Raw genomic sequence first — 15,553 nt, 5'->3', positions numbered from 1 at the left:
GGAACACCAGATAGGGTGGATCACACTGCAAAGCAGATAATTCAGAAACTCTTCTAGAAGAAGACCAAAAACAGAACTTTCCAAGATAGCAACTTGATATCTATGGAATGTAAGGGTTCAAACGGAACCCCCTGAAGAACTGAAATAACTAAATTTAGACTCCAAGGAGGAGTCAAGGGTCTGTAAACAGGTTTGATTCTGACCAAAGCCTGTACAAAAGCTTGTACCTCTGGCACAGCTGCCAGTCGTTTGTATAACAAGACAGATAAAGCAGAAATCTGTCCTTTTAGAGAACTCGCTGACGATCCCTTATCCAAACCTTCTTGGAAAAAGGAGAGGATCTTAGGAATTTTAATCTTACTCCAGGAGAATCCCTTGGATATATCTTTTCCATATTTTATGGTAAATCTTTCTAGACACAGGTTTTCTGGCTTGGACCAGAGTATCTATCACTGAATCTGAAAACCCACGCTTGGATAAAATCAAACGTTCAATTTCCAAGCAGTCAGCTGCAGAGAAACTAGATTTGGATGTTCGAATGGACCTTGTACTAGAAGATCCTGTCTCAAAGGTAGCTTCCATGGTGGAGCCGATGACATATTCACCATGTCTGTATACCAAGTCCTGCGCGGCCACGCAGGAGCTATCAGAATCACAGAGGCCTTCTCATGTTTGATCCTGGCTACAAGCCTGGGAAGGAGAGGGAACAGTGGAAACGCATAAGCTAGGTTGAACGACCAAGGCGCCACTAATGCATCCACTAGAGTGGCCTTGGGATCCCTGGATCTGGACCCGTAGCAAGGAACCTTGAAGTTCTGACGAGACGCCATCAGATCCATGTCTGGAATGCCCCATAATTGAGTCAACTGGGCAAACACCTCCGGGTGGAGTTCCCACTCCCCCGGATAGAAAATCTGACGACTCAGATAATCCGCCTCCCAGTTGTCTACTCCTGGGATGTGGATTGCAGATAGGTGGCAGGAGTGATCCTCCGCCCATTTGATGATCTCGGATACCTCTCTCATCGCCAAGGAACTCCTTGTTCCTCCCTGATGGTTGATGTAAGCTACAGTCGTCATGTTATCTGACTGGAATCTTATGTTTCCGGCCTTCGCTAGATGAGGCCAAGCCCGGAGAGCATTGAATATCGCTCTCAGTTCTAGGATGTTGATCGGGAGAAGAGACTCTTCCCGAGATCATAAACCCCGAGTTTTCAGGGAATCCCAGACCGCGCCCCAGCCTGATAGACTGGCGTCGGTCGTGACAATGAACCACTTTGGTCTGTAGAAACTCATTCCCTGAGACAGGTGATCCTGTCTACTGGAGCATGCACAGTTGTAATGGTCTTAAATGAATTCGAGCAAAAGGAACTATGTCCATTGCTGCAACCATCAACCCTACTACTTCCATGCACTGAGATATGGTAGACCGCAGAATAGAGAGAAGAACTTGACAAGAGTTTAGAAGCTTTGACTTTCTGACTTCTGTCAGGAAGATCTTCATTTAAAAAGAATCTATTATTGTTCCCAAAAAGGGAACTCTTGTCGACGGAGACAGGGAACTCTTTTCTACGTTCACCTTCCACCCGTGAGATCTGAGAAAGGCTAGAACAATGTCTGTATGAGCCTTTGCCTTGGAAAGAGACGACGCTTGCATTAGAATGTCGTCCAGATAAGGTGCCACTGCAATGCCCCTTGGTCTTAGAACCACTAGAAGGGACCCGAGCACCTTTGTGAAAATTCTGGGAGCAGTGGCTAGTCCGAATGGGACAGCCACGAACTGATAATGTTTGTCCAGAAAGGCGAACCTTAGGAACTGATGATGATCTTTGTGGATAGGAATATGTAGATACGCATCCTTTAAATCCACGGTAGTCATATATTGACCCTCCTGGATTGTAGGTAAAATTGTTCAAATGGTTTCCATTTTGAACGATGGAACTCTGAGAAATTTGTTTAGAATTTTTAAATCCAGAATTGGTCTGAAAGTTCCCTCTTTTTTGGGAACTACAAACAGATTTGAGTAAAAACACCAGAACTTGTTCCACAGTTGGAACTTGGTGTATCACTCCCATCTTTAACAGGTCTTCTACACAATGTAAGAATGCCTGTCTACTTATTTGGTTTGAAGATAAGTGAGAAATGTGGAACCTTCCCCTTGGGGGTAGTTCCTTGAATTCTAGAAGATAACCCTGAGAGACTATTTCTAGTGTCCAGGGATACTGAACATCTCTTGCCCAGGCCTGAGCAAAGAGAGAGAGTCTGCCCCCTACTAGATCCGGTCCCGGATCGGGGCTACCCCTTCATGCTGTCTTGGTAGCAGCAGCAGGCTTCTTGGCCTGTTTACCCTTATTCCAGCCTTGCATTGGTTTCCAAGCTGGTTTAGTCTGGGAAGCGTTACCCTCTTGTCTAGAGGCTGCCGAGTTAGAAGCCGGTCCGTTCCTGAAATTGCGAAAGGAACGAAAATTGGACTTATTCTTAGCCTTGAAAGGCCTATCCTGTGGGAGGGCATGGCCCTTTCCCCCAGTGATGTCTGAAATAATTTCTTTCAATTCTGGCCCAAAAAGGGTCTTACCTTTGAAAGGGATATTAAGCAATTTTGTCTTGGAAGATACATCCGCCGACCAAGACTTTAGCCAGAGCGCTCTGCGCGCCACAATTGCAAACCCTGAATTTTTCGCCGCTAATCTCGCTAACTGCAAAGCGGCGTCTAAAATAAAGGAATTAGCTAACTTAAGTGCGTGAATTCTGTCCATGACTTCCTCATACGGAGTCTCCCTACTGAGCGACTTTTCCAGTTCCTTGAACCAGAACCACGCCGCTGTAGTGACAGGAATAATGCACGAAATAGGTTGAAGGAGGTAACCTTGCTGTACAAAAATCTTTTTAAGCAAACCCTCCAATTTTTTATCCATAGGATCTTTGAAAGCACAATTGTCCTCAATGGGAATGGTCGTGCGCTTGGCTAGTGTAGAAACCGCCCCCTCGACCTTAGGGACTGTTTGCCATATGTCCTTCCTGGGGTCGAACATAGGGAACAATTTCTTAAATATAGGAGGAGGGACAAAAGGTATGCCTGGCTTCTCCCACTCCTTATTCACTATGTTCGCCACCCGTTTAGGTATCGGAAAGGCATCAGGGTGCACCGGGACCTCTAGGAACTTGTCCATCTTGCACAAGTTTTCTGGGATGACCAGATTGTCACAATCATCCAGAGTAGATAGCACCTCCTTAAGTAATGCGCGGAGATGCTCTGATTTAAATTTAAATGTCACAACATCAGGTTCTGCCTGCTGAGAAATTCTTCCTGTATCAGAAATTTCTCCATCTGAGAAACCCTCCCTCACTGCCACTTCAGACTGGTGTGAGGGTATGACAGAAAAATTATCATCAGCACCCTCCTGCTCTACAGTGTTTAAAACAGAGCAATCGCGCTTTCTCTGAAATGCTGGCATTTTGGATAAAATATTAGCTCTGGAGTTATCCATTACTGCCGTCAATTGTTGCATAGTAACAAGCATTGGTGCGCTAGAAGTACTAGGGGTCGCCTGCGCGGGCATAACTGGTATAGACACAGAAGGAGAAGATGTAGAACTATCTCTACTTCCTTCATCTGAGGAATCATCCTGGGCAACCTTACTATTTGTGACAATACTGTCCTTACTGTGTTTGGACGCTATGGCACAATTATCACATATATTTGAAGTGGGAACCACATTGGCTTCCATACATACAGAACATGCTCTATCAGAAGGTACAGACATGTTAAACAGGCTTAAACTGGTTAATAAAGTACAAAAACCGTTTTAAAACAAAACCGTTACTGTCTCTTTAAATGTTAAACAGGGCACACTTTATTACTGAATATGTGAAAAACAATGAAGGAATTACCAAATTTTCACCACAGTGTCTTAATGCATTCAAAGTATTGCACCCCAATTTTCAAGCTGTTAACCCTTAAAATGTGGAAACCGGAGTCGTTTGCAATTTTAACCCCACTACAGTCCCAGCCACAGCCTTTGTTGTGACTTCAACTATCCCAGGGGGGTATTTCAAGCCTTTTAGGAACTTTTTCAGTGGACACCAGACCCTCTCACATGCATCTGCATGCACTGTACTTAAAAGAAACTGCACAATAATGGCGCGAAAATGAGGCTCTGCCTAATACAGTGAAAGGCCCTTCCTGACTGGGAAGGTGTCTTAACTAGTGCCTGGTGATAAAAAACGTTCCCCAAATAATAAAAGTGTGAAATCCACTTCAAACTTTAAATAAAAACTTAAATAAACAATCGATTTAGCCCTTAAGAGTGTCCACCAGTTAATAGCCCATAATAAGCCCTTTATTCTTTCTAAGTCTAAGAAAATGGCTTACCGATCCCCATGAGGGAAAAATGACAGCCTTCCAGCATTACACAGTCTTGTTAGAAAATGGCTAGTCATACCTTGAGCAGAAAAGTCTGCTAACTGTTCCCCCCAACTGAAGTTCTCTGGGCTCAACAGTCCTGCGTGGGAACAGCAATTGATTTTAGTTACTGCTGCTAAAATCATACTCCTCTTTTAAACAGAACTCTTCATCCCTTTCTGTTTTAGAGTAAATAGTACAAACCGGCACTATTTTAAAATAACAAACTCTTGATAGCAGAATAAAAAACTACAACTAAACACCACATACTCTTCACCATCTCCGTGGAGATTCTACTTGTTCAGAGCGGCAAAGAGAATGACTGGGGGGCGGAGCCTGAGGAGGGGCTATATGGGCAGCTTTTGCTGTGCTCTTTGCCATTTCCTGTTGGGGAAGAGAATATTCCCACAAGTAATGGATGACGCTGTGGACCGGACACACCAATGTTGGAGAAATTGGACAAATTCTTAGCCTTAAAAGGCCTATCCTGTGGGAGGGCATGGCCCTTTTCCCCAGTGATGTCTGAAATAATCTCCTTCAATTCTGGCCCAAAAAGGGTCTTACCTTTGAAAGGAATATTAAGCAATTTTGTCTTGGAAGATACATCCGCCGACCAAGACTTTAGCCAGAGCGCTCTGCGCGCCACAATTGCAAACCCCGAATTAATCGCCGCTAACCTCGCCAATTGCAAAGCGGCATCTAAAATAAAGGAATTAGCTAACTTAAGTGCGTGAATTCTGTCCATGACTTCCTCATATGGAGTCTCCTTATTGAGCGACTTTTCTAGTTCATCGAACCAAAAACACGCCGCCGTAGTGACAGGAATAATGCACAAAATTGGTTGGAGGAGGAAACCTTGCTGAACAAAAATCTTTTTAAGCAAACCCTCCAATTTTTTATCCATAGGATCTTTGAAAGCACAATTGTCCTCAATGGGAATAGTCGTGCGTTTGGCTAGCGTAGAAACTGCCCCCTCAACCTTAGGGACTGTTTGCCATGCGTCCTTCCTTGGGTCGACCATGGGGAACATTTTCTTAAATATAGGAGGTGGGACAAAAAGGGTATGCCTGGTTTCTCCCACTCCTTATTCACTATGTCCGCCACCCTTTTAGGGATCGGAAAGGCATCAGGGTGCACAGGGACCTCTAGGAATTTGACCATTTTGCACAATTTTTCTGGAATGACCAAAGAGTCACAATCATCCAGAGTAGTTAGTACCTCCTTAAGTAAGGCGCGGAGATGCTCTAACTTAAATTTAAACGTCACAACATCAGGTTCTGCCTGTTGAGAAACTCTTCCTGAATCAGAAATTTCTCCCTCCGACAAACCCTCCCTCACTGCCAATTCTGACTGGTGTGAGGGTATGACAGATAAATTATCGTCAGCGCACTCTTGCTCTACTGTATTTAAAACTGAGCAATCACACTTTCTTTGAAATGCTGGCATTTTGGATAAAATATTAGCTATAGAATTATCCATTACTGCCGTTAATTGTTGCATAGTAACAAGCATTGGCGCGCTAGATGTACTAGGAGTCGCCTGCGCGGGCATAACTGGTATTGACACAGAAGGAGAGGATGGTGAACTACCCCCACTACCTTCATTTGAGGAATCATCTTGGGCAACCATATTAAATGTGACAGTACTGTCCTTACTTTGTCTGGACGCCATGGCACAATTATCACATACATTTGAAGGGGGGACCACCTTGGCCTCCATACATACAGAACATGTTCTATCTGAAGGTACAGACATGTTAGACAGGCTTATACAGGCTATTAATGCAATAAAACCGTTTTTAAACAAAACCGTTACTGTCTCTTTAAATGTTAAACAGAGCACACTTTATTTCTGAATGTGTGAAAAACTATGAAGGAAATATCCGATCTTTACCAAATTTGCACCCTAGTGTCTTAATGCTTTTAAAGTATTGCACCCCAATTTTCAAGTTTGTAACCCCTTAAATGAGGAAACCGGAGCTGTTTTATCAATTAACAATTTTAAACCCACTACAGTCCCAGCCACAGCGTTTGCTGCGGCTTCACCTGTCCTTGGGGGTTATGCGCCACAGAAATAAGCCTTCCAGGAACGTTTTTAATGGCCACCAGACCCTCTCACATGAAGCTGCATGCACTGCATCCAAAAGAAACTGCGCAATTAAGGCGCGAAAATGAGGCTCTGCCTACTAGAGTGAAAGGCCCTTCCTGACTGGGAAAGGTGTCTAAACGACTGCCTGGCGCTTAAAAACGTTACCAAATTATTCTCAAGTTTTAAAACACTTCAAACCACATATAAATATCGAATAAAGCAATCGATTTAGCCCACAATAGTGTCAACCAGTATATAGCCCATTAATAAGCCTTCATTCTGTTATGAGTCTAAGAAAATGGCTTACCGATCCCAAAGAGGGAAAATGACAGTCTTCTAGCATTACTAAGTCTTGTTAGAAAATGGACTAGTCATACCTTGAGCAGAAAAGTCTGCAAACTGTTCCCCCCAACTGAAGTTCTCTGGGCTCAACAGTCCTGCATGGGAACAGCAATTGATTTTAGTTACTGCTGCTAAAATCATACTCCTCTTTTAAACATAACTCTTCATCCTTTTCTGTTTTAGAGTAAATAGTACAAACAGGCACTATTTTAAAATAACAAACTCTTGATAGAAGAATAAAAAACTACAACTAACACCACATACTCTTCACCATCTCCGTGGAGATGCTACTTGTTCAGAGCGGCAAAGAGAATGACTGGGGGGCGGAGCCAGAGGAGGGGCTATATGGGCAGCTTTTGCTGTGCTCTTTGCCATTTCCTGTTGGGGAAGAGAATATTCCCACAAGTAAGGATGACGCCGTGGACCGGACACACCAATGTTGGAGAAAGGGGGCACTTTAATTCGTTAAACTTTTTTTTTATTAAATACTTACCTTTTTGTTACGCTATACAGACCGCCGATCCTCCGCCTGCGTCGTCTACTGTATTTTGCAGATCGATGAAGGATTCGGCTTTCTCCAATCGTTGCGTGACCCCATTGGCGTCCAGCTCGTGGGGCACACAACGAATGGAGGAAGCCGGATTCGTCATCGACCTGCAAAATACAGTCGGAGGATTGGCGTTCTGTTTACTGTAAGAAAAAGTTAAAGTATTTAAAAAAAAAAAAAAAAACGTGCTTGTAAAGTTTAAGGAATTAAAGTGCCCCTGTTTTTAAGAGTATTTTTAGATACTGGGCTTAAATTGATAAAACTTTACAATCACTTTAATAACTGTACATCAGCCTTATAAATAGAAGAAAATATTCATTTAATAGTATTAATTTATTATAAAAAGGACATCATTCTGGCGTAATACATAGTTATAGCTACCCACAGAGGAGGACAAAAAAAAAAAAAAAACTATGTAGGTCTGAATGTCACTACCTAGTGAAGAGGAATTTGAAAAAAAATGTTAAGACCATTAAAGGCAAATTGTACTGTAAAACTTTCCACAATTGAATGGGTTTCCAATTATCCTTTTTCCTGCATGAATGTATTAAACTGTTTACAAATAGGTCCTTTAACTTTGTCATATGAAATTGCTGATTTTGTTGAAACCACCACCACCTACACTGAAAATTTCAATACTGAAGTACTGGCTATGGAAAAGCTATGCAAATAAAAGGCATCAGCAGAAATAAGCCTCACAGTAGGGGTGAGAGAGAAAGACCTCAGCCCATTTGCAAGGGAGTTCCTGCAGGATCTTTGAGAACAATGAGCTCTTATCAACTCCATGGCCAAATACATTGTCCCTTTAAAGGTAACTTCTGCTCTTTAATGTTTTTGAACCTGTTCTTTTATCTGAAAGCAAACATTCTGCCAAGGATTTAATAGGAGACAAAGCGTATGGCAACGGGCATTTTTGATGGAATCTATTCTATGGAAAAACAATGTTTCTTTGTGTTCTTTCCAGTATGTAGACAGAACAGTATTTGCACATTATTATATCATTTATAAAATCAGAGTTACAGTCTAAGTATCTGCTAATCTCTAATTATGTGCCCAATACACTACTCTTTATAAAAGGTAGAGAATCTCCTGCACACTATTGCGCCACAAAGATAAAATGTTTGAGTTACCAAGCTTGTGATTTATAAAAAAAAAAAAAAGCTGCTAAATGATGGATTTTTTTCTTTAAAGTTATTCATATAACAGAGGTTTTATCCCCTTAGGACACATTTTTCTGCTTCTATTAAAAAGGATACTAAACCAACATTTTTTTCTTTCATGATTTAGATAGAGCATTTAATTTTAAGTAACTTTCTAATTTACTCCTATTATCAATTTTTCTTTGTTCTCTTTACATCTTTTTATTTGAAAAAGCAGGAATCTAAGCTAAGGAGACGGCCATTTTTGGTTCAGCACGCTGGGTAGCGCTTGCCGATTGGTGGCTACATTTAACCACCAAACAGCAAGTACTACCCAGGTGCTGAACGAAAAATGGTCTGGCTTCTAAGCTTACATTTTTTGCTTTTCAAATAAAGAAAAATTGATAATAGGAGTCAAATTAGAAAGTTGCATGCTCCATCTGAATCATGCAAGAAAAAATGTTGGTTTAGTATCCCTTTAAGAAGTAATCTAGTGATGAAAAGTTCCTTCTTAGTCTTATATATTGAACTTCACAAAACCTTTTCTTTAAAAAAATTAGGATGGCTTGAATCTGTCCTCAATACTTAAGTAATACAATTATAATTTTTCATTGTTCTCTCTAACTATCCTGCACCCCATTAAGAGTGTAATTTCATCTGCTGGCTGTGTTTACTTAGGCTTATCAATAGCATATACTCCAGTACAGAAACTATAATAGTAGCTGAGGATACCACAGGCTAAATCGGCTATTTCAAATGCTGAAATAAGGGTAAAGGAGCTACTTGTAAACAATTTAATATACTCCAGCAGGCAAAATGGATCATTGGAAACAATTCAAAAGGGGAGAAGTTTTTTGGTGAACTGTCCCTTTAATTACACCTGAGAATGTTTTCTTCATCTTCCGGAAACCCAGTATTATGTGGTGATAGCAGAAACAAAATTTCATATTTACACCACAAAATGTATATAAAAGGGAAGAGACAAATATCTCTTCCTTGGTGCCGATTTATGAAAGTGCAGACAAACATAATCCACTGTAGCGATCATGTTCGCCGCACATCGATAAATGCCGACAGCATATGCTGTCGGAATTTATCATTGCACAAGCATTTTAATAGAAATGCTTGTGCAATGCCGCCCCCTGCAGATTTGCGGCCAATTGGCCGCTAGCAGGGGGTATCAATCAACCCGATTGTATGTGATTGGGCGCCGCCTCAGAGCAGGTGGACGAATTAAGGAGCAGCGGTCTTAAGACCGCTGCTTCTTAACTCCCGTTTCCGGTGAGCCTGAAGGCTCGTGCAGAAACGGGTGTATACGGCCCCATTCAGGCCTTGATAAATCGCCCCACATTGTCTCTATAAATCTGGTAAAGCTAAATAAGTAGTAAATGAGTGAGTAAAAAAACAAAACAAAAAAAAAACCACCTTACCTTAATCCACAACATGGCAATGTAATTAACCTAATAAAAGCCAGCAGAACTCTCAGTGGAAGTAACGTGAAGACATACAGGAAAGCATCCAGGCACAGAAAAAATCCAAAAATCATCAACTAGAAAAGAATAAGGAAGGAAAAGGTTACAATTTGGATAATTTGTTTAATCCTGTTTCAATTTCAGAAAATGTCAATTATATTTACTGAAGAATGTAAGCAGATTATTTAAATAAACACTATATGTCTTTTTCCTTTGTTCCAATCTAAAAGAGAGAATTTTAACCGCTTTTTAAACTACAACTATTTGTATACAAAACTTTTGTTGTATAAAATGCACTTTTTGTAAACTTGCTTTATTCCCCAGTACAGCTATAGTAGTTAGTCCAATCACAGAGAGAACTATATATTTACTCGTAAAAGGCAGCTAACCACTGAAATAGGCTGAACCTGCTCTACCTCCCTATCTTTCCAGCTTGATAAAGCAAACAAAAACAAAAATTGTTGTTCAGTTACGTAATGGCAACATAAATTTCAGGTGGATGACCCACATAGGGCAAGATTTATCATTGCTATTCTCCTATATGTTCTTCTAAAAATGCACATGAGAAATAATTCCCCTATTTATCATTCAAAATGTGCCTAAAATTGTGTAAGTACAACTGTAAGATTTTACTACTTTGTTCCCCGTCTCCTTTAAGAACATGTGCTCTTATAGCGGACTAAGTTTTCCGGCAATAAAGTTCTTCATAACTACTGTGGAGAACAAAATTAGAAATCTATGCTCTACCAGTTGTAGAAGCAATGTTACAAAAAAAAAAAAAAAAACACAACAATAAAATGTATGCTTACCTGATAAATTATTTTCTTTCCTGGCATGGAGAGTCCACTAATCCATTCTAATTACTAGTGGGAATTCAACTCCTGGCCACCAGGAGGAGGCAAAGAACACCCAGCAAAGCTTTAAGTATCCTCCCACAATCCCTCAGTCATTCAGCCGAAAGGAATATGGAAAGAGAATAGGATATCAAGGGTATAGAGGTGCCTGAAGTTTCAAAAAACAAATTAACAAGCCATCTTGAATGTAAACAAGGGTGGGTAGTGGACTCTCCATGCCAGGAAAGAAAATAATTTATCAGGTAAGAATACATTTTGTTTTCTTTCCAATGGCATGGAGAGTCCACAAATCAATTCTAATTACTAGTGTGAACCAATACCCAAGCTAGAGGACACAGAATGGAAAGGGAGGGAGAAAAAGACAGGTGGACCTAAACTGAGGTCACCACCGATTGAAGAACCTTTCTTTCTGGAGCCTCAGCTGAGGCAAACACATACATTTTGAAAAAGATTGAGAGAAAAAAAAAAAAGGTTGTAACAAGGACAAGTGACCGCCTTGCAAATTTGCTCCACAGAAGCCTTGATTTTTAAAAGCCCAGGAAGAACAGAAAGCCCTGATTGAAAGAGCCGAAATCCTTCCACGAGGATGTAGTCCAGCTGACTCATAGGCCAACCGAAAGATACTCACCAATCAAAAGGAGAGGGTAGGGAACGTGGCCTCCTGGCCCTTAAGTCTAGAGCACAAGCCACAACCAGAATGTGTAACAGGGGTTATCTGAAAAGAAGGCTTAGGACAGAACAAAGGAACGAAAATTTCCTGATTGATACTGCAGACCAAAAACCCTGGGAAGAAATTCCAGACAGGTACGAGAACCGTCTTATTTGCATGTAAAAAAGGAAGAGGATCACACTGTAGAGCCAAAGGTTTAGAGGCTCTACGAGCAGAAGCAAGAAGAAAATTAATATCAACCGGATGCAGAATACTGAACGGAGCCTGCATCAGCAGCCTAAGAACAAGATAAAGACTCCACTGTGAGCAATAGGATTAAACACAGGTCTGAATCTGACTAGGGCCTGAACAAAAGACTGAACCTCTGCAAATTCGGCTACAATTTTATGTAACAGAACAGAGAGGACAGAAATCTGCCCTTCAGGAAATTAACAGACAAACCCTTCTCCAGACCCCCCTGGAGAAAGGACGGAATGCATCTATAGAAATCCAGAGACTAGCACCACTAAAGGAATGTCGGCAAACCTTATGGTTAATCTTGGGAGAAAACGGCTTACAAGCCTGAATAAAGAAGACCATAACCTTATCAGAAAAAAACCTCGGACTAGACCAGACTAGGTCTAGTCAATCTCCACGCAGGCAGCTTCAGAGAATCTAGAATTGGTTGAAGAAAAAGACCTTGAAGTAGAAGGCCCTTCCTCAGCGGAATTCCATGGGGTAGAGGAGGACATCTTTCCCATGTCCGCAACACAAATTCTGCGAGGCCAAACAGGAGCGATTGAAAACACCAAAACCTGCCTCAGAGTGAAACAGACTAGCACCCGAGGAAGGAAGGCAAACGGCAGAAAAGGAAAATCAGACTGAAACCCACAGAACCGCTAGGGCATCAATCAGAACTACCTGCGGATCCCTTTAATTAGATCCGTATCTGGAAAGCTTGGAGATAAAACAAGAAACCATTGAGTCCAACTCTGGAATTCCACTTAAGGGATATCACTGAGGGCACCTCCAGATAGCAGGCACACTTCCCTTTGTTGAAAAAGTCTGCCTGTCGCTAGTCTCCACTGAAAATTCAATGAGGATATTTAACCCCCAAAGTGCTATGTCCTTTTCACCTAGAAGGTAAAAAGCACCTACCTGTGGAGTTCAGCTGCAGGGCAGGTACAGCATCTCAGGTATGACAGACTCAGACGACCTCTGACAGGGACCTGAAGCAAAAGAAAAGCAGAGTAACTAACCCTTTTCTATATAGGGGTAGCATAAATGTTGTAAGGTAAGCAAAGACTACCTTGCCGTCTTCCAACTGCTAAAAGCCACCATTACTCTTACTAAAGAGGATTACATGGACACAGCATAGCCCCAATCCTTGCTTGCAGGCAAAATACCCATTAAAGGATTAAATATCTTCAGACACCATCTTCGCACATCTTCCTGATGTACAAGGCAAAGAATTACTGGAGGATTGTGGGAAGTGGGAGGATACTTAAAGCTTTGCTGGGTGTTCTTTGCCTCCTCCTGGTGGCCAGGAGTTGAATTTGCACTATTAATTAAAATGGATTTGTGGACTCTCCATGCCATTGCAAAGAAAATAATGTATATTTGGAGCGCAATAATAATGTATACTGGAGTACAAAAATATTATATAACAGTGCACAAAAAAAAATATATATAACAGCTCAAAAATAGGTTTTGAGGCACAAAAATAATATTTAAAAAACTAAAATAGAAGCATAAAAACAATGAAAACTTAGATCTATTTTATTCCATGACAGTTTGTTGAAGAGGGGCGTTAACTTGATGGTAAATCGGAGTGTTTAAAAAAAAACGCTAGGATTTACCATCAATGAAAAATTCATAAAGTTACACAAAAAAAAAAAAAAAGGGTGATCAACTCTCTGTCCCACAGCAGCTCACTAAAGTCAGCGGCTCCGGTCATCTACAGTACAGCACTCTTTACCAATGAGGTGACATTTCCACCTCTAAACCAATGACCGTGCTACGATGTCAGATGACATACACACTTATTGGTTTAGAAATGGAAATGTCACCTCATTGAAGAAGAGCGCTGTGCTGTCAGCGGCAGAAAGGGTGAGTTTAGGAGAAAAGTTGTTTATTTTCAATGATAAATAAGGTGCAGATAATCATCCCACTGGAGAAATGTATTATTACATCTCCTTAGCACTATGAAGAAGCAGAAAAAAAAACGTAAAAAAATTTGATAAATTTGAGGCGAATAACATCGAGAATTCTCCTTGTGCTTGATAAAGCTGACCCAAAATGCAAGATTTATCAAGCACAAGGAGAATTCTCCGGATAATGCTCCTATGGGTTCTCCTCAGTTCGCCTGTAGAGAAGCGTATCTGTGCGCTCAAATTTAGCAAACAAAATTGGGGGGTTGCAATTTTCCATGGGCAAGCTGAGGGGATGTAAAGATAAATTTCTCCAGTCTGATTAGTATCTGCGCCTTATTTAACAATGAAAATAAGCAACTATTCTTTATGTAAGTGGTATATGAACCAATAACAATATTTATACAGCCCCACTCGTAGCTTTTGTTAACGACCCTCTTAATAAAAAAAAAACTGTCAAAAAAACTTGATGAAAATAAATAGGTTTATTATTATTATTGTGCTTTGTTATATATTATTTTTGTGCCTTGTTGAGAGATTTTTCTCTCTTTAACATTGCTTCTACAACTGGTAGAAAATAGATATCTAAAGCTGTTCTCCACAGTATTACACAGTAGTATGTACACTTTGAGTCACCAGCTCCTACTGAGCATGTGCAAGAATTCACAGAATATACATATATGCATTTGTGATTGGCTGATGGATGTCACATGATGCAGTGGGAGCGGAAATAGACATAACTTTAAAATTTGTCAGAAAAAAAATCTACTACTCCTTTTAAGTTCAGACTAAGTGCTATTGCATTTGTTGATTATGCAAATAAACTGTATTTACTGGTCCTTTAAAAAAAGGGACATACCAATCAAAATTGGAATCCACAGATGCATTTCAGTTTTGAATAGACTCATTTTTGTAATCAAGTTTATAAGCAAAAATGCTTCTAATAAAAGCAATAGCTGTCTTAAAAGTGTATTTAAGTATGCTCCGTGCAACAGCATTTTAAACACAGCACTTGCTCAGAGAGCCTAAGGTGCTTGTACACAGTGCCGTCACTAGGGAGGTGCGGGCTGCACCTGGGTGACACCCTCCAGGGGGTGACACCACCAGGATTTTTTTTTTATTTTTTTTTTAATTTTTATTGAAATTCAAAGAAATACATGGGGAAGTTGTAGACACATTAATTTTTTTGCCCCTTAAGCCAGCGCTGCAATTTCCACAAATAGTTTTCCTGGCTGCTTTTGCTTGTTTGTACTTTGCTCCTCCCCTTCCCAATTTCACTATGAATGTTGTGAGCGTGCCATGGGGCTTGCGAAAGTTGCGCTGCTAGCCTAAACCTGCCTGCCTATCTGTGCTCACTGCTCAGTGACGTGTGGAGCAGTGGAGTCATTCACTGCTGTGCTGTCTCTCTAAACGGAAACCGGGAAATCATGAGGGGGATGCCTGGCACCTGACCGCATGACTGTCTGACACTGTCTAGAAAGTGAAGGAGCCATGTATGGTACCCACCTGACAAGTACGGTTACGGTACACTAAGTGCACACTGAAGAGGTAGAAGGGGAGGGCGGGCGGGCGGCGGTCTGGGGGTGGGCAGAGTGCAGAGGTGATCGGCCATAAGAAGCGGTAGGCACGCGGCCCAGGGCTGTGCACTGACAGACTTGGAACAGAGTCAGATAGCAGAATTGTCATAGTTTGCACGCCTAAACCTTTTCTTTAGTGATTTATTTTTAGAGTGCTTATCTTTCATTTGATGCTCTGCTGAGCCAGGGAGCAGCTCTAGGCATGAGCTTTATAATTAAAGGGACACTGAACCCAAATGTTTTCTTTTGTGATTCAGATAGAGCATGACATTTTAAGCAACTTTCTAATTTACTCCAATGATCAAATTCTCTTCATTCTCTTGGTATCTTTATT

General features: G+C 41.1%; 1 protein-coding gene across 1 annotated transcript in view; it reads right to left on the bottom strand.

The window, feature by feature from the left end:
- TAPT1 (transmembrane anterior posterior transformation 1) overlaps nt 1-15,553 on the bottom strand; it is a 287,059-nt gene that overhangs the window by 215,834 nt on the left and 55,672 nt on the right. The window contains exon 3 of the mRNA XM_053704116.1: nt 9,948-10,066. Coding sequence (XP_053560091.1) covers nt 9,948-10,066 — 119 coding nt within the window. The remainder of the gene's footprint in view (nt 1-9,947; nt 10,067-15,553) is intronic.

This window comes from Bombina bombina, chromosome 2, assembly GCF_027579735.1.
Source record: "Bombina bombina isolate aBomBom1 chromosome 2, aBomBom1.pri, whole genome shotgun sequence".
Lineage (NCBI taxonomy): Eukaryota > Metazoa > Chordata > Amphibia > Anura > Bombinatoridae > Bombina > Bombina bombina.
The sequence above is the reverse complement of the archived record's forward strand: the minus strand, read 5'-3'. Positions and strand labels throughout refer to the sequence as shown.